At 34.3% G+C, this 27566-nt stretch overlaps 2 protein-coding genes across 2 annotated transcripts; both read right to left on the bottom strand.

The window, feature by feature from the left end:
- Nucleotides 1-12617, bottom strand: LOC127872687 (uncharacterized). The gene is made up of 8 exons (XM_052416017.1): nt 12601-12617; nt 12301-12500; nt 11971-12052; nt 11276-11381; nt 10734-10860; nt 5573-5805; nt 5031-5179; nt 1-847 (listed from the first exon to the last, which is right to left on the bottom strand). Exons 1-8 carry the CDS (start codon nt 12615-12617, stop codon nt 685-687), a joined length of 1077 nt encoding a protein of 358 aa, XP_052271977.1. The 3' UTR covers nt 1-684.
- Nucleotides 12535-26934, bottom strand: LOC127872000 (uncharacterized). Its single transcript, XM_052415363.1, has 5 exons — nt 26863-26934; nt 24033-25231; nt 23578-23746; nt 23135-23272; nt 12535-13301 (listed from the first exon to the last, which is right to left on the bottom strand). The coding sequence occupies exons 2-5, from the start codon at nt 24276-24278 to the stop codon at nt 13162-13164; spliced, it is 693 nt and encodes a 230-aa protein (XP_052271323.1). The 5' UTR covers nt 24279-25231; nt 26863-26934; the 3' UTR covers nt 12535-13161.
- Between the last annotated feature and the right edge of the window lie 632 nt (nt 26935-27566).

Raw genomic sequence — 27566 nt, 5'->3', positions numbered from 1 at the left:
TAAACCAACAATTTATTCTATAATATCAAATGGTATTAGCATAGGAAATTAATAAATAAGAAAATAAGTGACAAAATTAAATGTAAACAAGAGCACCGCATAGAGGTTGTCAACGCTCGGCTGTGGGTGCAGTTTTGAATAAATGAAAGCTTGTCAGAAGAAAAGGAAGAAAGGTAAGTGTATATATTTTTTTACAGGTCACAGTAACCTTGACCTTTGACCTAGTGACCAAAAAATGGGTGTGGCGTGTAGAACTCATCAAGGTGCAACTACATACAAGTTGTAGGTGGAAGCACTTATATTTTAGAGCCAATGTTAAGGTTTTAGCACGACGCAGACGCCGGACGGCAGACGCCGGTCGGCGGACGACGAACTTGCTATGACAAAACCTCGGATTTTCTCCGAAAACAGACGAGCTAAAAATCATTTCAACGGTTTTTAGATAGAAAAATGTTAAAAGCTAAAATATATGTATATTTATGTTTTAACAAAATAAATTAATAACAAACATCCTGAGAAAATTGCTAACCACAAACAATTCAATATTCCACTTGACCAATCATGTATTACATTCAAAATGTTAATAACTACACTTGCATCTTTTTGTTAAATTATAATTCATCTTCAAAATTTTACACAATACATTATCACATGTTGCTCACAAATTATGTGTTCATACACTGGTTAATGTTTCTCGATATCTTGCAAGGCCCAAACAAGTTTTGACATCGACAAAAGATCCGAAAGCTTCATCATCTCATGTAGACATTTGTAGAAGAAATCTGGAGACTTCTTCATCTGAAGAAGTAGTGCAACTTCACCGGCAGTGATTCGTCCCGGCAAAACACTTAGGTCAAGACAAAGAGACGATATGTTATATTTACATCTATGCATTTCTTAGAGTATAGCACTAACATGTTCAAGCAGCAATGAAGCAATGTCTGATATTGTCCGTTATGTCTATATTCACAAAACGACACATTCTTAATAGTATAAGTGGACATATCAAGACGTAGCTTAAATACGCTCAAGCGATTTTGGCAACAAACAAATTTTACTTTTGTTGTACTTGTTTCAGTTCAGAGACATAAAGTACAATAACAATTTATTTCTTGCATCGCGTAAACAGGCAAAAAGAATAGTTGTCAGCTCTAAAAGTGTATTGACCATTACAAATAAGCAAGAGGGCAGTAATGGATCTTGAGCACTCATCTGTGAGCTGTTCTTGAGAGCAGAGATGTTTTATGCTTATAAAGTCGATTAACCGTTGGATTCCCGGTTCGTAGCCATTATAATCTCAGTGACATAATTAGAACAAAAACTTCGTAAAATACCACTGTACGATATTACGTACCAAACATTACACAGTTTTATTTGTGGTTTAAGCTTCTAAATTTTTAACGTCTAAAGTAACAATAATACCCCTGGGGCGACGCAAGTTTTAACCCCAGGACGATACAAATTTCGACCCCGGGGAAATGATATTAATCCTCAAGGATAGAGAAGATTTTATAGATATTGTGTAATATAAGTCCATATAAAGCAATCAACACACTAACTGTGGCCAGTTTTGTCCCCATGGCATGATTTTTAAAAACTCTGTAGAAAAGTACGATACAATGTTACATACCGAATATTACACCCCTGTTTTTTACTAACAGAGAAGCAAATGCGGTAATTTGCTAATCAGGTATGTATTAACCAAGTGACCCACTGAGTGCGAAAAGTTTTTACCTTAGGGACTTGATTTGATCAAACTATTGAATACCAAATATCTAAGCCCATAGCGCTTTAGTCAAAAGGTGGGACCATTTTTTATCCCAATGGCATGCTGCTTGCCACAATAAGCCTATGACGTTTCAAACCACACATAAGAGCTATGTGTTTAGTTGTTTTGCGTCTACGTAAACTATGTGAATCCTGGAGTTTTATTAATATGTACCCACGGGACATAATTTTAACAAACTTTGTACATAACCGCTTCATGATTCTAAATACCAAATAATCAGGCTGTCAGCTCTATCAATTGTCGTTTCAGAGATTTTTTTAATAATTTTAGTTTACATGTATATCTTTAAAGATCTTGTGGATCCCTGTCCGTCTCAGATTTGACCAAATGGGCAATATTAAAAACATTGTAGGGGACGACTGCACAATGTCATATACAATTTAAGTGTAGACTATCTATTAAGTTGTCATGTTTAAAGTGATAGTATGCGCATTTTTCACTGTTGAATTGGGCTGAAAAGAATACACATGTCAAAAGAGTTAGCTAAAATGTGGTAACTGACCAATTATCTGCAACTCATCTTGCTACCAGTGATTATGAAAAATATAGAGAATACTAGGTTAGCGTTGAATACAGAGAAGTTTATGTTGCGAGGCTTAGAACGCCGGAAGCGCGAGCCTTGGCGAGCGCTTTCGGTGTTCGAGCCGAGCAACATAAACTTCTCTGTATTCAACGCTAATCCTAGTATTCTATTTATCCCATTTGATTTTTTTTCAACGTGACATTTAACATAAATAGATCTAATAACCTTAACAATAATTTTAATTTAGTCATAAAAGCGCTTAAAATCTAACAAATGTAACCATGCGTAGTGATATACATGTATTTGTTCTGGTACGCAAAATAGTCTTTAAAAAATTCACACACAAACTGTAAAACAAGTTAAAATATCACCATATGCCTACATTCAATTTTACGCAGTATGCGAATTTTAACACATTACGACCGCGAAAAGAAGATTTTACTTTACTATAATTCATTTTATTTTCGAAAGAAAATGAACAAAATCCAATATGGCGGCGATTGCTCCTGACAAAATGCTGTCGATGTCAACATACATGTACACCATCGACGACCTAGTTCTGGCTACCATAACTTTAAATGTCGCTTTTTATGATTTTTGACTGGCGCGACTTTGTACAGGTCTGTCAATACTAAATAAACTGTACGCTGAAGTTTCTTTAGCTATCGAAGACCTTGACAATTTTGACGAGTAAACAATCAATTGCAGCGACTGACACTTTATTTGACGAAATATACAGGGCAATACGTTTTCCGACTTTGAACGACGAATTTAAGGACGCGCAGAACGTGTTTTTATAGAATGTTGTGGGTATGCCGTGTGTGATCCGATGCATCAATGGCGCCCATGTTAAAATCATTTCCCCGAGAACAGAAAACGACAAAAGTACAAACAAAAATCAAAACACGTAAGAACTAGTATCTTACCTTTAATTATCCTTTAAAATCCATCTAATAATTCATTTAACTCAATAATTGACGATTTTGCATCTAGGGTCTTTAATAATTATTTAAGCATAGTTAAATAAAGACCCTTATGCCATTCTACCACTTTATTCAAATGAGTTTATGAACGCGATAAACTTTCTTCTTCGTCACACGCTACGTCATGTACTCTACATTTCTGCTGTTCCAATGAACCGGAGCAGTTTATCTAATAATAGCCGTTGGTAAACTCGGTTGCATTTGCAGATTTCTGCATACAAACATAATTATGTTTAAACTTGCACAATGTTTTATATATCTATGGTAAATGCCCTTATATTGTACGAGAAAATAATTTAATATATAAATACACAAAGAATGGAAAACATTCCAGTACACAACAGATAAATGAGTACAAAATACCCGTGTACAAAATGGGACGTTCCCAATTCCAGTGTGGTGCTATTTTTACCATCTTATACTTTACACAGCTCTATGCCTAACGTGAATTAAATAGGAAAGCAAACATAGCAGATTATTCATGAACTGTGCGATATGTGTATGGCTTGTTGTACATTCTTAATATTTAAGTTAAATGTCAAAAGTATATGCTTTGGTTATAAACAATGCACATTACACGAAATAAGGAAAATGTGATCAATTGACAATTCAGATATGTCGACATACAGTACATGTAGAAAACATGTGAAATAAGTCGCGTTTATAATAAATCGTCAAAAAAATGGGGAAAATGACGCAATAAGTATGTCATTTTATGACGCCATCAATCAGCTGATTCATTATACGGATGGCGAAAAATTATGTCATATGACTAGATTAAAAGGTTGAAAGTCGTATAATTTTGAAGCTTAAGTTTTGTCGACTGTGTTTCTTATGAAAAATCATTCAGTGGTAAAGTAAATATAAATTAAAAAAATACAAAACAAAAATCGTGTAATTTAATATTTTATTTCAACATTTCTTTTGGTGAATATGTCATATATATTTTTCTGCAAAATATGCACATTTTCTTCTAATGGGTGACCTTACAATTCGATCAATGAACCAAACAATATCGACCTAATTTTAGCGCATATCGCATGACGTCATTTAAAAAGTAGTCCGTGCACGCGACAGGTATATTCCACAGTGTTGAATACAAGCAAGTATATTCCACAACGTGTTATACCGTCAATGTCGCGATGAAAATGGGATAAATATATTATTTTCGATATTTTACATGCATCAACAGTCCTCTAAGCCGAGCGGAACTGTATTTGTATTAGGATCGGAGTTAGTGTTCGTGTGTCGTATGAACGAATCTGCACTAAAACTAAATTTAGAATCACATCGTACATGCATGATCAGTTGTCAAACGATAGTACGGTTGATATTCAAATGCATTATTTATTGTTCTCTTTGCGGGATATTGTTTTAGAATGTTGATGCTGCATTAGCAAATATAAGTGTATATGAAGTGAAAACACCAAACACAAAAAACGGTTGCGATAGACACCTATAATCATAGCATATACTATTAGATGCGCATAATATCACTTTAAATCAATGTTTAGCTTCGTTGCCTTAGTATGGACATACAATGATTTAAATAACATTGAAAGTCGGTAACCAATGGATCATTCATGTCAAGTGTCTTGAAAATTATCCACGCAATATAAGACGAAGCACAAAGAAAAAAAGGCGATACCAAATGCTCATATTGTGCACACTGTAAACAGGTGACCTAGCCATTAACACAAACAAACATATTTCTAAAACTTTAAATGTGTATTACCTGTTCAGTTCGTTTTTGTCTTTCCATCTTTTAAGATCAGAATCTGTCCATTTTCTCACAGATTCGACGGTTCTGTTGAAAACCGATACCCTAGCCACTGTACTACCGGAGTCTACATGGTCCACTGTTCGGACAGGTTCTGAGTTGACCTGCATGTAACAAAATGAACATACCAACATATCAATTTTGATAGTTATTTAGACCCAGTAAAACGAGCATTAAATTATGTCATTTTATTAGATTCGCAAGGTAATTAATTTCAATTGTATTTTATGAAATACAATAAACGAAATGAGTCCGTTATTAGTATATCTAATATATTCAATGGAACTGTATTGAAAAAATGATTTTTTCTATACACAACACTTCTAAATCATATTATATATACGCTTAGAATACACTTAGAGTAACTGATATTTCTAGCACAGGTTTTACACATTTTTCAGAATGATTACATGCATAACGTTACACATAAACAAAGAATGGTACCACACATGCAACACGACGTTCCAAAAAATAGCCTATCCCTGTGAGACACGTACCGGTTTTGCAATTTCAGGTTTAATGACAGGCTCCTTTTGCTCCTGGTCTCGGTTCCATTGTTTTCCTATCTCCTTCAACAGGCCGGCCATTTTATCCTCAAGGGTATACTTCCCGCTAAACTCGTAGAACAATTTAGCGCCACAGATGAATCCCAGCCAACCGTCTGGCACGTAGCCGCGTTCCATTTTCAGCGGAATAATCTTCTTACTCTTCTGGAACGCATACTCAGCCTCTGAAGTACAAGGGAAACGATAACGTTATAAAACATTAGGGCAAACTATTTTTGCAATACAGTTGGTCATAGTATTTGTTAAACACAGTGGGACATGTCTTGCAAGACAGTGGGGCATGGGTTTTTTGCAAGACAGTGTGACATAGTATTTTTGTAAGACAGTAGGGCATAGTTTTTTGCATTTGTTTTTCTACCGAAAATGAGACATTAGAACAGAACAGAACAGAACAGAACAGAACAGAACAGAACAGAACAGAACTTTATTCGTTTTCACAGGTTACAAAACAATGACATTTTGTAATAACATGTGAGCATATGTATAAGATAATTACACAGATATCAAACAAACAGTATTATATACGATAAATCATAGTAGATCAATTGGGAAACTGGTTGTTATGTGAAAATTCTCCAGTAGAGGGTCAGTAACATAATGGTTATTTAAACAATATATTGTCTACTATCAAAAGAAAATATGGGTTTCGAACCCGTAGGTGTTGGATAATTAATAATTAAGTACGTATGTGAATTAGTTCTAATTATAAAATAATGATCTCCAACAACCACATTTGTTATAATAGTACTTCTAGCAAAAGTAACACCAACAACAACATTAAATAGTTAACAGTTAGTGGTGAAATATTTATGTGGATACACTCAATATTAAAAAGTAGGATTAATGATTTACAACAACAGCGTTAGTTATAATAATACTTCTAATAATAGTAACAACAACAACAACGATGCTAATAATGATAGTAATACTGATGATGATGAAACTAGTAATCATGATGATGATCGAGATGATGACAATGGTGATGATCATAATGATCATGATAGTGGTGATTATAAAGCTAGGCAGAGCAAATATTACGATTACACTTAACATAAGACAGGGTACATAGTTCTATCATTTTTTTTTCTTTTTTTTTTACGTGTCATTTCCTATGTTTAATACATACAAAAACATGCATTCGAGTAGTGAGTTTTAACTTTTGCAATATCCATTTCCTAAAGTGATTTTATGGTTGAACGAAGGTAGGTCTTCCTAGTATAAATAGAGTACTCTCCCGCCTAATAAAATGAGGGAGGGTAACCGTAGGGGAACTATTAAGCGATTAAATAGTTCGGTTAAACGTTTATCAGGAATTTCAGTTCATAAAATGTAAACGGTAATAAGAGTACAACCCTTTAAGGTGCCCATGTGTTGTGTGGATTGTCGTTAAAAGCGATAACTGGCATTTCCTTGACGGGAGTGTTATATATACGTGATGAGGCAGTGTAGCGTAAAATTTCATTGATGGATGAGTTGGACTGTTTGTAAACGTAATAGAGTGGACCTTTTAACAATGGCAATTGGATTATTTCGTGCGCCATAGCGAGGTAGGTTATTATGTGGGTCATTAATTCTAGAGTGTTAGAGGTATACTTCTCAAAAGGAAATACTGTGTCTTTAGGTACATGTATGCAACTATTATATTACGAGCGCCGAAAGGCATTGATTAAGTGTTTCATAAATAAAGCTGTGTTTTTAAGTGTGACAGGATTGTTAGTGCACATTAAAGCATGGAATTTAATGACGTTTTGACGGAGCGTATAATTAGAAGGGATTAATTTTGTTCTTTTTTCTTTGAAGTGAGGACATAATAAAAGGTAATGCATTTCGTCCCCAATATCGTTTGTATTACAGAGGTTACACTTTCGATTCTCATGGGGTATGAAGTTTTGAGAAAAGCGGCCAGATTCGACTGGGAATAGATGGTTGCCGGTGCGGAAATGCAGCATACTTAATCGTAGTGATTGAGGTAAGGCTGTAAGATAATGTTCAAAGTTGGTATTATTTTTAAATAATCCATACATTTTGCCTTTAGATGAACATTGTATCTGCGCATTCCAACACTGGATAAACTGATCAGTTAAAGTTGTCTTGACTTGCTTATGTATGTTATTCGTCGAAATGTTCTCTTGCTGTAGCCATAAAAATGAAAGGCCAGTAGAGTTTAAGATGCTGGAAATAAAGTTAGTCCATTAATTGTTTATATGTGAGTTTATCATAAATTTATACATCAAAAAGGAAAATTTAGTGTGTTTACTTGTTATTATCTTGTTCCAAAACCTTATCATTCTTGTTTTTATAATTATATCGAGCGGGTATCTTCCAAGTTCTGCATATAAGCAATATCGTGGCGTAGATTTTTAAAATTTAGTGATCCTTCGTAGGAAAGAACAATGGACATTCTCGATTATGTCTAGATTCTCATATCCCCAGACTTCACAACCATATGTAAAAATAGGGACTATAGTTTGGTCAAATAGTTTGATTTGCAGGTCAATTGGTAAATTAAGATTATTTAATTTTGTGAACACGTGGAACAGTGCCTTGTTGGCTTGTTCTACGAGATATTTTCTACAATTTAGAAAACTTCCAGATGAAGAGAAAAAGACACCTAGATATTTGTATTCTTTGACTGTTTCGAGCAATTGGTTATTTATGTAGAATTTATATTTGGAGGTTTCAGTTGTCCCAAAAACCATAACTTTAGTTTTGGAATAATTGGCATTTAATTTCCAAGTCGTACAGTAGTTATAGAAGCAATTCAGTTTATTTTGGAATTCTTCTTCATTTTCACCGAGGATTATGATGTCATCTGCATATAGTAATATAAGTAATTTTAGGAAGTGGATGGCATCATTTATATTGACTTCAAGACTTATTCCATTACACGTTTGTTGTAAGAAAGCATCAACATCATTCATGTACATAGAGAAAAGTATAGGAGATAGGTTTTCTCCTTGTCTCACTCCTAAAGTACTTAAAAACATTTGGGATAGTTCACTATTGAGAGAAACACAGGATTTAATATTAGAATACAAATTTGTGATAATGGTGAATATTTTACCTTGAATTCCAAGTTTAAGTATTTTATGCCACAGACCTGTTCTCCAGATAGAATCGAATGCAGCCTAAAAATCTATGAATGAACAGAATAATTTTCTTTTAGCGGCCCTTAATTTTTGAATAAGCATATTTAATGTAAATATATGGTCGCATGTCGAATAACCTGAGCGAAATCCAGCTTGGTTCTCATGAAGTAAGTTATTGTCTTCTAGAAAAGTGTTTATTCGTTTGTTAATTACAGCTGTAAATAGCTTGCCTAAACAACTTAAAATTGTAATCGGTCTGTAATTGTTAGGATCAAGCTTAGATCCTTTATTTTTAAATATGGGTTTTATTGCACCGATTAACCACGCTTCAGGTAAGATTCCGGTGTCTAAAATTGTGTTGAAAAGATTGCAATATATTGGGAGCATTTTGAAAGAAGTGTTCTTAATGAATTCATTTAAAACATTGTCAATTTGTGATGGCGCTTTGCCATTCTTCAATTTTATAATCACTTTATTTATTTCGTTGCAGGTGATAGGTGTATTCAAGGCTTCGACATTGTATTATCCGGTGTACCATGTTCATCCGGGTCTGGTGGCAATATATCTGGGTGTATAGTTGTGTTAGTATCTTTAAAGAATTAAAAAAAATGTTCGATATTAGGGCTTTCACTTTCCTTTTTACATTTATTTATATTGTTTAAAAGTTTCCAATATTCTTTGGGGTTTGAGGCGTTCATTGACCGTAACTTATTTTCTACAGTATATTTATGTTAGTTTATATACGTATTGAGCACGTGTTTATAGTGGCGGCTAGGTTACGTTTATTTAGTGTGGATTTGTGTAATTGGTAAGCTTTACGAGCGTGATTGTATTTTTCGTGCTTTGTGACATTGAGGCCCAAACCATGGTTTTGGTGTAGCTTTTAAATGAGAAGTTTTACTTCTTTGTTTGTAAATTTGGTGAGGGAACGATTTTCGCGCAGACTGTAGGAAGACATTTGAGATTTTATTGGTTATTTTATTTAAGAATGTTTGTATGTCATTATTTGGACGATTATTCAGCAATTCCTGTATTTCATTTATTTATGTATTGTCTATATTAGAAACAAAGTCGTTTTGTTTATTAGGATTCCATTTAGGGAGGCGGGGTGTGTTTTTAGTGTTTATTTCTTGGATCGGGGTTAGGGTTACATCAAAGGGTAAATTAACTGTGATGGATAACAGGCTATGACCATCTGATAAAAGTCCGTCAACGTCAGTTATCTCGAACTCGTTTAATTTATAAAGTACATTGATGGACGATAGTGCATAATCAATCACTGAGGTATTTCTAAAAGTATGTTTCCCAATATTTGAGTCCTTACCAAAGCGACCATTCATAAGAATTAAGTTATTAAACTTGCATATTTTTAGTAGTTTATGTCCCGTTTTATTGGTTTTATTACATTGTGAATTACGTTGGAGTGGGATTCCTAGTTGGGTCAATATTTGTGATGGGCTACACGCGTTCATCGTACCTCCATCAATTTGAAAGTGTTGAGATAAGACGTTATCGAGGTCGGTGTAGTCTGGTAAATTTGATGTGTAGCCATTAAAGTCGCCAGTTAAAAGAATATTATCGAATTGAGTGCACGTACATTAATATAACTCATTATTCTGTTATTATACACAGTTGGCGGGTAAGTATTTTCTATAATCTAATGATGTTGAAATATTAACTTTTAAATATTGATCAGCTTCTCCTCTTTACCAAGTATTGTTCGAATCATCTACTAATTTTAAAAGGCTTTGCAAAATTATTTCGTGTTAAGGTGTTTTTGTTTCAAAATGTCCTTTAACATTATTGAACATTTTGTTGTATGAAATACACACCTGCTCAGCACTTTGGAACAAAATACGCAAAACAACAAATTGTATTCTTTGTTTTTCTTTGTATTGAATCAAATTGCTAAAACAAACTTCATTTCAAGCAGCCATCAAAGCTTTATATTTGTTAATTAAGCTGCATGTAAACCTGATAGCTCAGTATAATATTTTACAAACCGGCTCTGCAGTTTGGGCTGTTCTTGTACTTCTGCGACATGCACATCAGTACTAGTTCTGCATTTTCCACCGCGCTGGCCATGGCTTGTAGAGTAGATCCACCCATTTCATCAATATCCATCCACACCTGGCAATTAAAAGACGGTCAAAGTACTGATTGAAAATGTATATCAATGTGGAACACAAAATGAAGTTTAATGCATCAGTTTATCAAAATATGTTAAACAAAGTCTGCGCAAAAATTGATTCTGATAAGTCATATAAGCAATAAAGATACAAACAAACAAATTCGAATACCTACTTTGAGTATTTATTTACAATTGCAATTAACTGAAGTTCAAAGACTTAAAAGATTTCAAAAGAATAACACAAGTTATCATTTACAATTAAATGGACATCTTACATTCATCAACAGGGAAAAAACTATGGTATGCTTTATTATGTTAAAATAAAGCGCATTAGATATTTTATTATCTCAATTTATGCAAAAGTAACACTTAAAGCATCTTCTTAATTAATTGGTTAGGACAATTAGTTCGCACTCTAAAACCATTAAATTTGAGTTGATCTCTGATTCGCTTCATCATCTCTTGATCGGCCCACTGATAGGAGATCATCACGTGCCCTCGGGCGTCCTTTTCGTCGTCTGAAAAACATAGTTAAGATTATTCATTTAAGGAACTATACACTAGATTACTTCACGGCATTAAAAGCATATTTATGCATACATCTTCATCTGGCAAAGTTGTTAACATGCTTTGAAGGTCTCAAATTTTAAGAAATAATATCGACACGTTTATTTTCTGGAAAGAATACATGATTTTTTAAGCCCTTATGCTCCAGGCTGTTTTAAGAACATTGTCAACAATAAAAAACTGTGAATAAATAATGTATTGGAAAAATACAGGTAACACCAAATGTAAGTTTCTTATAATATGATATTTGTAAGCAAAAAAGTGTGTTTTTTCTTGGTAATGTCTTCAAGTTTTAAAATTATTGCAATTATGATTATTAAAAGGTATGCTATTACATGAATGGAATGACCCTTCTATATTACTTGATGACAATACATTGTCTGTAACTGTATAATCGAACACATCCTAGCATTTAATCTCATAATTGAAAACTGACAGACTTCCTGCTTTTCTTTCAGAAGAATTAATTCGATCAAAGCAATATTTACAATAAATATATAGCTGATAAGCAAAACTAAAATGTTCAATCAACAAAAATTTCTTTAGCACTTTGTTTTTCACTGGAACGTTTATTAACTTCCTCTGACTTTGCTCTGACTGCTGTATCTTCTTCCAGTTTCAAAGCTAAAAATACCATGTAACGATACATTGTTAACACCAATATAATTTGATAAGTATACTTGAGAGCAGACTGGTCAAATATAAGATAATACAATTCAACTGTATTTTTATACTTTATATAATTATATACATATACCATAATATATTGAAAATAAATATTCAATATAAAATGTAAACATTTGTTTACTGTGTATATGCTAAAATATAATCATATATAAAACAAAATTAATTAATTAATAACATAATCATACCAAAATCTCTGTATTTTTGGAGCTCACAGTTTTTTAGCATGTTTCGATGATTCCACAATGCACCATTGCAAGCTTTCTTGATGTTGACATTTTGCGATTTCTTTAGTTCGAACAACAGCTCCAGTACGCCTAGGCCCTCAGTACTTACCACCTTCTGCTGATTATCTTTGTCAAAGCTCAGAGCCCATATTGCATGCACACTTTCGAAAAAAATAGAACCAATCAATAATACTGCATTAAAGCTAAAGGCATTAACAAATATTAATTTGTTGTTTTTTCTCTTATACTCCAATCACCGACTTGAAAATATAAATCATTAGTTAGTGTACAAAGCAGTGTGTTTAATTGATAACATGGAACAAATTATAAGATTTGCATCGGTTGGCCACTAAGTATTTGCAAGAGAATGCAAAGATCCAAAGTTGGATTTAAGAAAGTATGTGAATCTTCTTGGTAGACAACAAGTAAAAAATAATGCCACAGAAAATGTATATTTAACATAAACATTCAACATTTTCTGTACATCCTTTAAAACTCGTAACAATTTGAAATGGCGAATTTTCTCTACATGCACCTGAAGTTATTAATGCACCATATGACAATACTTGACTTTCTATATTCATACAACGTGCAGCTTCAAAAATAGCAGCTTTGACGATCTGAGTTAAACATACATGTGTTGATGTTAACAATTGTGGAAAATATTAGAGAAAAATCTGACGTATGTACTTTTATTGAACATGTCTTTCAGCACTTTTTAGCACGCGGTGCAATATAACTTTTGCCTTATGTGCAATAAACGGAACTATGTAAATCGACACTAAAATGTGCCGTACAATGTAGTTTTAATTTATAAGAACATCAATGGATGTCGAAAAATACATTTTTACCCAATTGCTCTTCTTCATTGCCGGTTTGACCCAATTTCACAAGTAACTCCAGGGCACCAAGCTCAACCAGCAATTTCTTGTTGGCATCATTTTGAGCAATCATTCGGATAGCTGAATAAGTTGAAAGCGATGTAAATAAATCGATTGCTTTTAATAATACATTCGTTATCTGCATTAGTAAACGAAAAGCTTTAAAATTACAACGAAAAACACAAGTACCCTTACAGGTTTTGACAAAATGCTGACAATAAGGCAAGCCGATCGAAATTCTGACTTCACTAAATTAACAATTACTTATAAAAAAAGGACTTTGCTTTTCGAGACAATTGGACAATTTCTGTATAACTTATGTAATAACACGTTAACGCAAGGAAAAGTTAAGGTGACTTACCTTTTTTTTTAAAGCGGGTATATACGATTTTTTATATGTGTTTAATTGTAATATATTGATAAAATATGTTACAATTAAACAAAATAGACAAGAAAATTTATACATTTAAGCCGAATTTCATAAAATGCAGCAAAGACAAATTAGCGGCCCGAGCCGATTGTGACGAACATATTTTCCTACAATAACCGAAGCATTCGTCTTTGTATTGGGATTGGAGTTAGTGTTCGTGTGTCGTATGAATAGATATCGTTGCAGGAATTCAAATAAACCGTTAAACTAAGTTTAGATTCACATCGTACAGACAGACAGACAGAAAGTTTATTTGAGTCTCACTTTTATACATTCATGGTATATAAAACATGTAGCAAATTAAACAAGTTCATGTATAAAACCACTCTAAAAGAGTTACGAGAGACTATAGAATGTATGAACCTATGTCATATAAGATGATATTGCTAAACAATACAACGATAGGTAAAATAATAAATAAAATATTTATCTACGTTTGTATGTACAACATATACACAAATATATCTATGAATATATAATATTTACAATATCATAATAACAAAATTCAATATTAATTATTTATACATGTAATTACGTCTTAATCTTAGTATTTCATGACAGGTTTTTGGCACTATATTTTACCATATTTTCATCGGATAGTAGGAATGAAATCTTATCAGGCACTGAAAATGAACTGAAATCATTATTGATGGATGTCGCTTTTAAAACAATTTCATTTCTCAAGGTATTGTACAATGGACATTGGAGTAAAACATGGGTTTCGTCTTCCACCATAGTTTTACAGTAAAAACAAGTTCGTTGTTCTAAAACAATTCCCTGGTAACGGCCAGTTTCAATTTTTAAGGGTGCTACACCGCACCTGAACTTGGCTAAAGCACTTCTTTCATTTCTTGTTATAATTCTATTCTTAACATAAGGTTCCGCTTTAAATGTACTTTTAAAAGTCTTATAAAGGCGTAATTTATTTCCACCTTTACTGTGACCGTTACCAGTAACTGAATTAATTTGATTTAGCCATGTCAGATTTAACTCATTTGAAATATTTGATTGGAACAGATCAATTATTCGTGTTAATTGCGATTTACTGACATAGGTATTTATGTTTAAATCATGTTCAGTAAACGATTTAACGGTCTTTTTAACAAAATGTGGTCAGCATTTATTGTGATAAGAAATAGCTCTAAACATTAAATTGTTGAGTCTATTTGTGTCCATATTTGAGAGTCTAATCCAATGAGTGATAAAGGCTTTCCACTGTTTTACTATTGGTGGCGTCCATCCAATGTCCCCGTTCACAGCGGCATTTGGCGTGTACTTCCCGACTCCCAGGAAGAAACGGGCAGCTCTATGTTGGACTGCATTAATGCAAGAGAACTCTCTGGTCCCCCATATTGCGGCTCCGTAGCTAATGGTAGGCCAGACACATGCCTCGTAGAGTTTTGAGAATACTTCGTATGGCATCCCGCCCAATGCTTTAAACTTTGCGATGATGAGACCAAGGGCTCGTGTAGCTGACTGCGCTACATGTTTTGCCGTCACGTTATAGTCCAAAGTGTCAGTTAGCATTAAGCCAAGATAACGGTAGCTTTCCACGCATTCCATAACGTCATCATTGCACTTGAAATTAAAGTTCGTTTTTTGTTTGGATGGGGGTCGAAAATGCATTATCTTCGATTTATCAGTATTAATTTTCATATTATTTATATCGCACCACTTTGATAATAAAGTTAATAGGTGTTGGAGATCTTCCTCGTTCTCTGCGATTAAAACTAAATCGTCGGCGTAAAACAGGTGACTTATGATTTTACCGTTTATTTTCACGCCCATGTTTGATTGCTCGAATAGCTCGCTTATGTCGTTGAGAAAGAGGTTAAACAAAGTCGTTGAGACCAAACAGCCTTGTTTTAATCCCGATTTTACGTCAAACCATTCCGAAGTGTAATCATTTACCCGTACAGCACATTTAACGGATACGTAAAGGGAACTCAGAGCATTTAAGAATTTACCGGTTAAACCGTAATTATTTTCTAGCTTGGACCATAATTTATGTCGATTGATTCGGTCATAGGCTTTAGAAAAGTCCACGTATGCCACAAAAGTATCTTTCTTGCTTTTCTTTCGTGCATCAACAATATTTGTAAGAGTGGATAGCTGATCGATGGTACTTCTTTGTGGGCGAAATCCGTTTTGAGTGTCGGATAGAATATTGTTAGTTTCTACCCATTTTGTAAGTCTATTGTTAAGCACAGAACAATACGCTTTGTATATAGCTGATGTTACCGTTATTCCTCTGTAATTACTTGGATCTCTTTTGTCGAAATTACTACATTTAAGAATTGGGGTAATAAGTCCGTATTGCCATGTTGAAGGTACACTGCCGGTGTCGAAACAAACATTGAACAGGCTGTGTAAAAAGTATATCGTGAGCTTATTATTTAAAGTCTCCGCTGGTATTCCATCATATCCGGGGGCTTTGTTTTTATTTAGTGATTTAACTGCTTTTTCGATCTCTAATATGTATATACCGTTATTTAGTGTATGTTGTCCAACATACAGTGGTGATCTAGCTTCGAATGTGCTATACGTTTCCGTCGTCGGTATGTTATAAAGTGTTTCAAACGACTTTTTCCATTTATCAAGCACCTGTTGTGGTAAGGTTTATATTGTACCGTCCTCAAGAATAACTTCCATTGGAATTAATTTGTTTCGCTCTTTTCCTATGCCGATATTTCCTATTTCTTTCCAGTAAAGTATGATAAATCCAACATTTTTATCAACGTTTCGGCTTACGCCTTCATCAGGATAATACAAATAATAACAGAAAGCGGATGTTACGTCATTGACTTAACGTACATTAAAATGCGGGAAAATGTACGTCAATAAAATGAACGTTAATTAAATTAAGCTTAACTTTCGGATTCAAGAATACACAATTTCCTATAAAATTATATATAAAAATACTAATAGGAAAAAAACAAAAGTAAGCTTAATTAAATTGAAGAGCTAGTCTTTTATGTTAAAAAGAACTTTGTTATTCATACCATTAGGGTGTAATGTTTTAAGTCTATGTATATAGTAAGTTTCTTTACATAGACGATCTATGTTGTTATTAACAAATTGGCATAAAGGAAAAGTCATTTGCGCTGTGGTGATCTTCATTAAAATGTGATGCGACCAAAGTTGAAAATTCAGGGTTAGAAAAGTTTCTTATGTCAATCGATGACTGTTCATTCTTTTTGACACCGGTTGCATGGTTTTTCCAACGTACTGTTTCTTAAACTGTTTACATGTAATGAGGTATATTACATCTTTAGATGCACAATTCATATTCTTCTGTAAATTAAATTGCTCGCCTGTTACTGTACTTTTAAATTTTTCTCCAACGTGTATGGATTTACAATGGGAGCAACGTGTTCTTCCACAGGCACTGGACGCACGTGAACTGTTCAAACTGTTCGTAAACTGAGCACGTGTAATGAAGTTTCCTATATTATTAGGCCTTTTAAACGCCAGTATGGGCTTATAAGTTTCATGCACACTTTTCACTTCTTCTTTCTGTGACAGGTTAATTAAGTCCCAATACTTGTTTATTGCGGCTCCTATGTTTGGCAATGACGGATTATATTCCATTGTAAATGGGATAACTTTTGTTTTTGCTTTATTGCAGGACTGTAATGCGTCTTTTTGAGATAGGGCAGAAACTTTTTCAAATGCACAATCGATAATTTTTTCCGGATAATCTCGCTCTTTGAAATGATGCTTGAGGTCTTGAAGTGACGATTTAAAACTGTTGTCATCCGATATAATACGTCTATATCGCTTCGCCTGACTGTATGGTATTCCGTCCTTACACTGTTTAGGGTGGCATGACGTATAGTCAAGATATTGGTGGTTATTGGTCTCCTTTATGTGTATATCGGTTTGAAGTGTTAAGTCGTCATTAATAGAAACAGCCACATCGAGAAAAGACACGATTTTCTTAGAAGCAGAATACGTAAACTTCATGTTGGGGTGAAAACGGTTTAATGCTTCAATAAACAATTCAAGCTTCTCTAAAGAGTGGTCCCAAATCATAAATATATCATCTAAAAAGCGAAACCACAGTGTCGGTTTATGTTCACATATTTCAAGGAAGTCTTTTTCAAGTTTTCCCATAAATATAGAGGCATATGCTGGCGCCATTGGACTACCCATAGCCGTACCCATTTTTTGTAAATAGAAATCATCATCAAATTGAAAATAGTTATTTTCAAGTACAAGTCGTAATAATTTAGAAACTATGTTGCTATTAATGTTGCCATTATGTAAAAATTCTTCACAAGCCTTGATTCCATCGTCGTGTGGGATGTTCGTGTAAAGCGATGACACGTCTAGAGTGACGAGATAGGTTTCTTTACTATTAACTGTCTTATTTTTGAGCTTTTTTATGAAGTCTGTTGTATCTTTGATGAAAGACGGCAATTCAAACATGTATGGTTTGAGAATGGAGTCTATATATTTCGAAATATTCTCCGTAGGTGAATTACATGCTGACACAATTGGACGACCGGGGTATTTAAGCGGAAGATTTTCATTTGTTTCTTTGTGAATCTTTGGTAAAATGTAGAAAAATGGAGACCTTATATCCAGTGGTAACGCATCAAATTCGTTTTCAATGCTGGCATGTGATTTTTGTATATCTGCAATGCAATTGATGATACATTTTTTTACATTTTCTGATGGGTCGCTGGGTAGTTTTTCATAATGAATTACATTGTTTAGTTGACGTAAAACTTCATTTTTGTAATCTATTTTGTTCATAATCACAATAGTGTTAGATTTGTCGGCTTTCTTGATAACAATGCTATCATCTTCGGACAGTTTTCGAAGTGAAGCTAGTTCCTCCTTAGTAATATTACTATAGTGTCGTTTTTTACTAACGGACTGTAATATTTCTTCTGTGATAGCTGTGATATAAAATTCAAGGTACATGTCTATACCGGCGAATGGAGTAAACGTAGATTCGCGTTTATTGAAGAATGGCCGTTGAAAGTCTTCATCATTATTAATAATATTAGACTGGGTATCAGGGTTATTTAAGTCATTGAAAAATTCTTTAAGTCTTAAACGCCTACTGTATTTAAATGTTTCTTCGGCTAACTTAATTTTATCATGAGCACGTATCTTGGGACAAAATTTCAAACCTTTGCCGAGCAGGATATAATCATCATCAGTGAGACGCTTGGATGAAAGGTTTAAAACTGTTTTCTTTCCTTTCTGAATTTTGCGAAGCCGTTTTTTTGTTTTCCACCATGTTTTCCGGTCTGAAACACGGACAAAACGTCTCTGTCTTTTCCCCTTTGAGCCGCTTCTGCTACTAGTTGCGCAACGGTTTTTGTTAGGCTGTCCAACGATGTTTGAAGACTTGAAATACGCAGTTGTAGATTTACATTTGCCCCGTTGCTCAAGGCCTCTGCGTAGGTTTTCTTTGGACCCGGGGCTGCCTCGTTTTTTGACGGTGTTGCTCTATCGTCAGGTATTGAACTGTCGCCTTTTTGTTCCGATGACTGTGTGTGATGTAATACTGCGTTGTCCGTATTCTTGGAATCAGCAACGCGCTGCGCCGTATTTGTCGAAATCTTGATGCGTTTATCCTCTTTGCGATTCACTGCACCCTTTGACTTCCATCCGTTGTTTCGGCGATTGCGTGGCGATGAATCTTGCTTTGGTCGATCATCGTTTTTTGTTTTAAGCACGGTTGCATCTGTATTTTCTTTCACTTTATTTGATTTATTCTCTTCTCGTTTTTTATTAACAATGTGGCGAATTTTTTGTTCGTGCATAGCAGCAAGTTTTTCGCGCTTCGTTTCCGTTTGTTTATTGATTTCACAATCCAAGTCAAACATGTCGGCGTTTGACATTTTGTTTTTAAGTTCGTTTCTAACTTCCTCCAGTAAACACCCATATTCTGTCGATCTACGAAGATGGTCATCACGTATACGTTCGCAAATTTCCATGCTCACTTTACGTAAAAGAAGATCTACAGAATTTTGTAGCTCGCTAGAATTGTTGCCGACGTTCACTTTTAAACGGAGTTGAAGACCCTTTGGAATTATGTTTTCTGCTCTGCAATTTTCGAGAAATTGTGCATGAAGTGCACTTTTCATCTGTTTCTCCGCTATCCGCTGTAGATTTTGTATATGTGGATCTTGAGATGCCATATTGTTGTTCTTCATACCAATAGTTTCGTTTTCGTCTCTGTACCGATTTGTCAAAATGTTTACGTTTCTAAACGTATTCTGCTTTAAGTCTTTGTCTTTGAGCTTTGTGTTTGCATTTTATCCACATTTTTTCACTTATGCGTAAATCGGACCACTCCGACGTCAATTCATTGTTCCACCAAGGTTTACTAACTCGTCCTCTTTTCCCGTTTGCATTACTAGGGGTAACCACCCTTGGGTTTAAATAAGTATTCATTTACGTAACCAAAATACTCAAAAACTCATTGTAAGACATGTCAATCGATTCTTGTCTATTTTGGTTGGCTTCTAATTCAGTGATTTTTTGTCTCAATTGTTCATATATAACGGCGTTATTCATAAATTCCTCTGGTATATTTCGTCGGTCGTATTTAAGGTTTGGGGCATTGGGTTGTATGTTTCTTTTCGATATTTCACTTGGTATGTTTTCCTCCGCGCTTGTAAAAGTTATTGACCACTGTAGGACAGAATGGTCTGGTATAGTTATACGTTCTAGTGTGCTTATGTCGAGACTTTCCTGTATTAACTCTGTCGCTCTTATAACTTTAAAGTCCCTGAATCGGTATAAATGCTCGTATGTACCAAGCAGTAGTCAACAACTGAACAACCTCTAGTCGAGATGCTTGTGTAGTCATTATGTATATAGTTTCTACCGTTCAGGATGCACAGATTTGCACTAAGGAGAAAGTCAATCAATGCTTCACAATAGGGTGATGTTTGATAGTCAATGATCTGTCTTTCTGGAAGGTTGTCTACACCAGCGATAAAGTCCTCACTCGTGCCAACACGTATATTGAAATCATCGATAATCTTGATAATTGAGTTATGTTGATAATCTTATATATTTCCTAGTAACGAATCGAGAAACTCGTTTATATCCAAACATCGCGTAGAGTTTGAAGGTGGCAGGTAACAAACACATTACTTAAGCTGTTCGTTTGTGGTTTTATGAGTGTATGATATACATGCTGGCGAATTCGGCTGTACAGCCGTTTTCAATTTCATAATTAAATATCTGGCTTATTTCGCATTTTTCGACACATTTTCTTCTTAACTTTTATTTTAATTTTTATTGAAATATATATATATAATAAGTTTTTTACACATTTTATATAAATTCATAAACATTTGACAAAATCGTATATACCCGCTTTAAAGGTAAAGGTAATGGACAAGGAATGAATTTATAGTCTGATTATGATACTAGACTCGTCTTAAACACATTAGTGAAACAAACAAAAACAAGAGATGTGTTCGTCAGAAACACAATGCCCCCTACTGCGCCGCTTTGAAATACAATTTCTATTTATCATTTGGCAGGTATAGAAATCATCTCCCTTTAAAGCTTATTACTTCCCTTGGATTTTGTTTTTTTTAACCTTTAACATTGAAGGATGACCTTGACCTTTCATCACTCAAAATGTGCAGCTTTATGAGATACACATGCATGCCAAATATCAAGTTGCTCTCTTCAATATTGCAAAAGTTATGGCCAATGTTAAAGTTTTCGGACCGACGATTGACAGACAGAAAGACGGACTGACAGTCCAACTGCTATATGCCACCCTACTGCGGAGGGAAGGGGGGGGGGTCTGTAGACAGTCAAAAATGACCAAGTCAGACATCGCTGACTACCAAGGCCTGTGGTTTATCAAAGAGATCATCGCCACAATTCATCATGGATCTATGTGCATAAGTCCACAGGTAAGTAATGACACCAACCATTCACAAATTAGTACAGGAAAGAAATGAGACTTATATAATTAAAAAAAAACTTTGACAAATCAATCATTTAAGTTATAAAAAAACTAAATACAAAATCTGTACAGTAACTGTGAAAAGAACTTAAATTCTTAGTAAGGAAATATATAATCCGAGATTTATAATTATTTAAATTACTTCCCTTGAAAATAATTGTCTCTAACAAATCTCTATTTTTAGTAGCAAATAATTATAAGCCACTACCGTGACTGTAGATTCACAGGTAACCTTTAAGTACCTAAGATACTTGTATGCCCAAAAGTGTCATTGTGTGCTTGGCTTGACCATACAATGTTATTTTGATTATGATTCAGTTGAATGATTTCATATTATTATATATAATAATTATCTCCCTTTAAAGCTTATTACTTCCATTGGATTTGTATGTTCGACCTTAGACCTTGAAGGATGACCTTGACCTTTTACCACGATGTGTTTGTCAGAAAAACAATGCCCCCTACTGCGCCGCTTTTATTTATTTTAAAAAAATATATAATTTGGCAGGTCAGACAATTATCTCCATTAAAGCTTTTTACTTCCCTTGGATTTGTATTTTCGACCCTACACCTTGAAGGATTATCCTGACCTTAAAATTTTACCACTCAAAATGTGCAGCTCCATGAGATACACATGCATGCCAAATATCAAGTTGCTATCTTCAATATTGCAAAAGTTATGGCCAATGTTAAAGTTTTTTTTCGGACGGACGGACAGACTGACATACTGACTGACGGACAGTTCAACTGCTTTATGCCACCCTTTCAGGGGCATAAAAATTAACGAAGGAGATCAAAAACAAACAAAACAAGATGTGTTTGTGAAACACTATGTCCCAGTATATGACGTTTGACCTTGAAGGAGGACCTTGACCCTTCACCACTCAAAATGTGCAGCTCCATGAGATACACATGCATGTCAAATATAAAATTGCTAGCTTCAATATAGCAGAATTGACATTACATGAGCAATTTTGACCCATTTATTTGACCTTGAAGGATGACCTTGACCTTTCACCACTCAAAATGTGCAGCTCCATGAGATACACATGCATGCCAAATATCAAGTTGCTATCTTCAATATTGCAAAAGTACTCATAAAATGAGCGATTTTGGCCACATATATTTGTACTCTGACCTTGAAGGATGACCTTGACCTTTCACCACTCAAGATGTGCAGCTCCATGAGATACATATGCATGCCAAATATCAAGTTGCTATCTTGAATATTGAAATATTGCAAAAGTGTACATTAAATGAGCGATTTTGACCCATATATTTGACCTTTGACCTTGAAGGATGACCTTGACCTTTCACCACTCAAAATGTGCAGCTCTATGAGATACATATGCATGCCAAATATCAAGTTGCTATCTTCAATATTGCAAAAGTTATTGCAAATGTTAAAGTTGGCGCAAACCAACAGACCAACAGACCAACCAACCAACAGACAGGGCAAAAACAATATGTCCCCCACTACTATAAGGGGGACACAAACATGTTAACTAAGGAGATCAATGTACATACTGTAACCACACTCTTTGCATGACCATCCATTACAGCGGCGTAGTTTGGTTGCCAGACCTTTCTGAAGAACTTTTAGGAGATACTTAACCCGATCATGCGCTGCATTGATTATTTCACACTCTGCCTCGTTTACTATACCTGTAAATTATTCAATTAATAGTTTGTCATGGTGTCAGCGCCTAGACAATTTCTAAACATGACAGACATCGATGAATACCCAGTGAAAATCTATTTTAATTGTAACATATTCACATTAGAGCGATGCCATTCATGAAAACATTATCGCAAAGGCAATGTTTATACACATGTATAATATGAATATTTAATGCCTATTTGCCATTTTATTAATTTTATTATAAACAATATCAAAATCTGCACATGAGTGAACATATCAGGGTTTTTTTGTAACCCAATTATTTGCTTTATTGGTAAGAAAGACATACTCGCTAATGTTGCCAGAGTGGTCAAACTAAACAACTCGTCAGTAGAGGTCAGGTAGGGCTGCATGACGCTCGTAAAGTCGAGAGTCCGGAGACGTTGGTTGTTATTAGGTCTCATTGAAACGTTGTGGGCGACTGACAGACAAAACTTCATCAGCTTGGCTTCTTCTTTCTAAACAATTACATGCCACGAGACTACAATAAGAAGCATCAGCAAAATACGTCAAACCGAAGCCGGCAGACACATGGACGAATGTTTGGAAATACTTTCAAAATACTTAACTCATTTGTTTACGAATGTTTATCATACACATTTTAGATTTTTCGACCATTGATAACAGCACAATATATTATAAGCATAGAAGCTTTAAGGTTTCAAACGCAAAAAAAGTTGAGTGATAATTAATCAAAAGTAATAGTATATAAAGATCAATATACCCAATGAAGTAAAGTCTTACCGACAACTTTGGTTCCTGACTTAGAAGATGTCTTGGAGCATATTTGAGTAGAATATCTTTGATAGTTTCCAAATATTTCTTATGATTTGCCAGCTTTATCGAAATAGCATCTGATGAAACAGAGAAATTCACGGCCGTCAAGACAGCATTTATCATTGGGTTGTAGGCTTTCTTGTTCGTTTTTCCATCATCTCCCATCCAACCGTGCTTGTACATCCGGATCAAACAATCACACACCAGGCCCATGAACTTCGTCTCAAACAGAATATTGGCAATGCCCAATCGAAACTGGAGTCTCTGCTGCAAAGATCCGCGTTTGAGGGTAAAGTACGAATTGTAAAGTTGCGTTCCTGATGTTCATATTATAAACTCCTTCTTCGTTTATTTTGTCTTCTACAGCAAGTGCTTCTGATGCAGTTGTTTTCAATTTACTGTATGTTTTTGTCTTCAATTCGTTTAATTCTTCTTCTATCAATGGCTTCTTTTCCTTCTTTTCATCATCGTCATCATTAACGTCTTCGTCTTCTTCCTCCTCAAAAACGTTTTTGTCGTCTGGTGCATGCCCATGTTTCGTATCAATAATTATCTCCTTAGGTACAAGATGCTCTTGGTATGCACTATTACATAATATGGGTTGTTCAATGTCTTTTCTCTGCAAAACAACGTTTGATTCGTGGTGTGTAGTGTCCTTAGCTTCTGATACATCATTCACGTCTTCAATAGCTTAAGGTTTCACTTTACGGGTGTTTATGGACATCATCTTTGAGCCTGAACCACTACCAACTCCTTTTTCAGAATTCAATTTCGTACTTGAATTATTATTTGAATGATCTTCGGGTTCGTCAGGTAAACTTACAATTGGTTTCAAAACATGTTCTGAACTACCAATCGCTTTATCTGTGTAAACCAATGTTTGTTCAGAATTGCCTAAAATCTCTTTGGATTTGTTTTTATTTGTTGGAACGGATGAGTTACAAATTCTTTCATCAGACGTTTGATTCTGTTTAAATGGAGCAGTTTCCGGACTTAAAACTTCTTCTGTTTGATCTGTGCATTAAATTTGAGCAGATTGAGTACCACGGAATTTTGATCCACGCTGCTCTGAGTTTAAAATGTCCTAAATTGAAATGGAGTCAACGACAGCAGCTGGTTTTGATCCACATAACGGTGCAGACCCCATCAGTTCGAACTGTCAAAACCTTTCCAGTGGGAAAACACACAAGAATTAGCATTAGCAGTCATAAAGATTTTTTTTCAAATGAAACATATTTTATAAGGAGATTCTTGCTTTAAGTTACTGATAAAGTTAATGCGTAAATTATTGAAATCTTTTGGATATGTCAGTATTTGTGCACATGAAATTTGAAGTATAAATGAAGTGGACACACTTTTTCTTTCAAACATGTTATTTTATGAAGTCAAGTTTTATGCATAAATTCTTTATTGGGCTTCATTATAACAATTTTCCCTATGTTTGATTTAGAAGTGAACTAAATTAATTATTACTTCTCACTTGGTATGAAAAAATATATTTTACACATTTTCTATAATAACAAAATAACATGTTACCATTGAGTGACACACATTGTGTCTTGTCTTACTTACTGTTTGTGTTTATTTATGTTGAAGGATTGTGCAAGTTGAGTGTATTGAGCTGCTTATCATTTGAATCAAATTCAATAATTTAACTCGAACCTTTAATAATTTAGTAATAATTTTTAATTTCACACTACTATCCTCACATTAACTTACTTGTTTTTCATCTGTTAAGAATAATTTCACTACCTTAAGAAAGCCACAAGTTACACAACAATCATTACCTATAGCAAAAGTATGATTTATTCATATGAATTGTAAAAACTGTAAACAGAAAAATCCTAGTATGTATAATGTATGCCAGTTCTGTTTCTGATAATTTAATGCTTTCAAACAAGTAAACTGTTACACCTATTCCACCTACTTTTACCCACACAAAATAGGTTCCACTGTATCCTTGTGACACCATGTAGGAATGATAATGTACCTTCAACTTAACAAGCTTAAAAAGTGCCTTTCCAATGAATTAAAAAAAAATATTCGCAAAATTGGTTAAATTGGGAAAAATTATCGCATGTAAATAGTGTTTCTTTTATTTCAAAGAAGCCGTTAACTGGTAAATGACGACTATTTTGATAACTTATTATTAAAATTTTACAAAGTATTATGAACATGTGAGATAAGTGCAGGTTTTTTAATCTGAATTTTGGGAAAAGGCCTGGCCTTTTTTGAGGTGAAAAAAAATCGTGCGAAGCGCCGGATTTTAAGGAAAATAAGAAAAATCTTAAATAAACATATTGTACAGTTTTTAAAACAAATTCAAGGCAACAGATAATATAATTATGCAACACTTTCTATTTTCTACACCGGATCAGGTTAACTTAAATATTTTAAGGTAAAAAAAAAATAATTTTTTTTTTGAAATTGGGAATATTTTTTTTCAATTGGGAAAAAAAACACCAGATTTGCATTGGGAATGGGGCCGAATTTTGGACCCGTGGCATAGGGCGGAAAAAGCCTGCAATATGATTTATATCATTAAAATATCTTATTCATAATCAACGTCATATATCAATGTAAGATGTGTTCATTTTGACAACGTAAACATATTTATCTCCAATGATAACTATAAATTTCATCCAAAAAAGATACATTCCGAAATATGCATACACATATAGCTAACCGAATAAAAAAAAGACTTCTGTATGCAACAAAACCAAACTGTTTCGAAACATAAATATATATTCATTCATAGCGTTGCTGAATAACTTCGTGTGCTGAAACGCAAACATACCTGTTATTTCCAATATAATCTAATTTACTTATCGATATTCTCATTCTTTACTTATCGATAATCTCATTCGTGCCTGGTAACAGGTAAACAATCAAAGGGCAAGCACTCTATTGTCTTCTCTGAACTGGTCCCCCGTTGAATATAACCGTTGTAAAGATTGGAAATATCGGAAAGAAATGACCGACAAAAGATGTGGCGGCGTCATGGTCATGGTGAAACCAGGGTTGAACTGTGAAGAGTGTCCCGATCTTGATACTAACTGTGAAATAAAATGGGTGAAATTATCTACATCGAAAAACAACAATATTCTAGCTGGAGCTTTTTACCGACCACCAGGATTTCCAATTGAAACTTTGAATGAACTAGACCTGTCACTTAGTAAAATAGGAAATAGTGAAAAATATAGAAATTGTAAAATATTCCTTGGTGGCGACTTTAACTTGAGGGATATAAACTGGGAGCACGGATACCACATAACAGGTGCCAGAGACAAAGCACATTGTGAAAAACTGTGCTCAGTTTTCGATACCCACTATCTAGAACAGATCAACACCTTACCAACAAGAGAAGATCAAACATTGGACTCATTTGTAACATCTCATCCTACCCTGATAAACGGCTGCTCAACCGGTCCACCTCTGGGCTTGAGTGATCACGACTGTTTGTTTGTGTCAACAAAACTCCGCGCGGTGGTAAATAAGAAA

This window comes from Dreissena polymorpha, chromosome 3, assembly GCF_020536995.1.
Source record: "Dreissena polymorpha isolate Duluth1 chromosome 3, UMN_Dpol_1.0, whole genome shotgun sequence".
Lineage (NCBI taxonomy): Eukaryota > Metazoa > Mollusca > Bivalvia > Myida > Dreissenidae > Dreissena > Dreissena polymorpha.
The sequence above is the reverse complement of the archived record's forward strand: the minus strand, read 5'-3'. Positions and strand labels throughout refer to the sequence as shown.

Excerpts from the sequence above, each read along its gene's own strand:
- LOC127872687 (XM_052416017.1), bottom strand. Across the intron at positions 12,053-12,300 it reads CCAAAAATACAGAGATTTTG|CTTTGAAACTGGAAGAAGAT; the intron begins GTATGATTATGT and ends TGGTATTTTTAG. Across the intron at positions 848-5,030 it reads GACAAAAACGAACTGAACAG|TGTTTTGCCGGGACGAATCA; the intron begins GTAATACACATT and ends TCTTGACCTAAG.
- LOC127872000 (XM_052415363.1), bottom strand. The coding sequence starts at position 24,278 with ATGGGCCTGGTGTGTGATTGTTTGATCCGGATGTACAAGCACGGTTGG. Across the intron at positions 23,273-23,577 it reads CACTCTGGCAACATTAGCGA|GTATAGTAAACGAGGCAGAG; the intron begins GTATGTCTTTCT and ends AATAATTTACAG. Across the intron at positions 13,302-23,134 it reads ATGCAAAGAGTGTGGTTACA|CTATCCGAATGATTGCTCAA; the intron begins GTATGTACATTG and ends CAACTTATTCAG.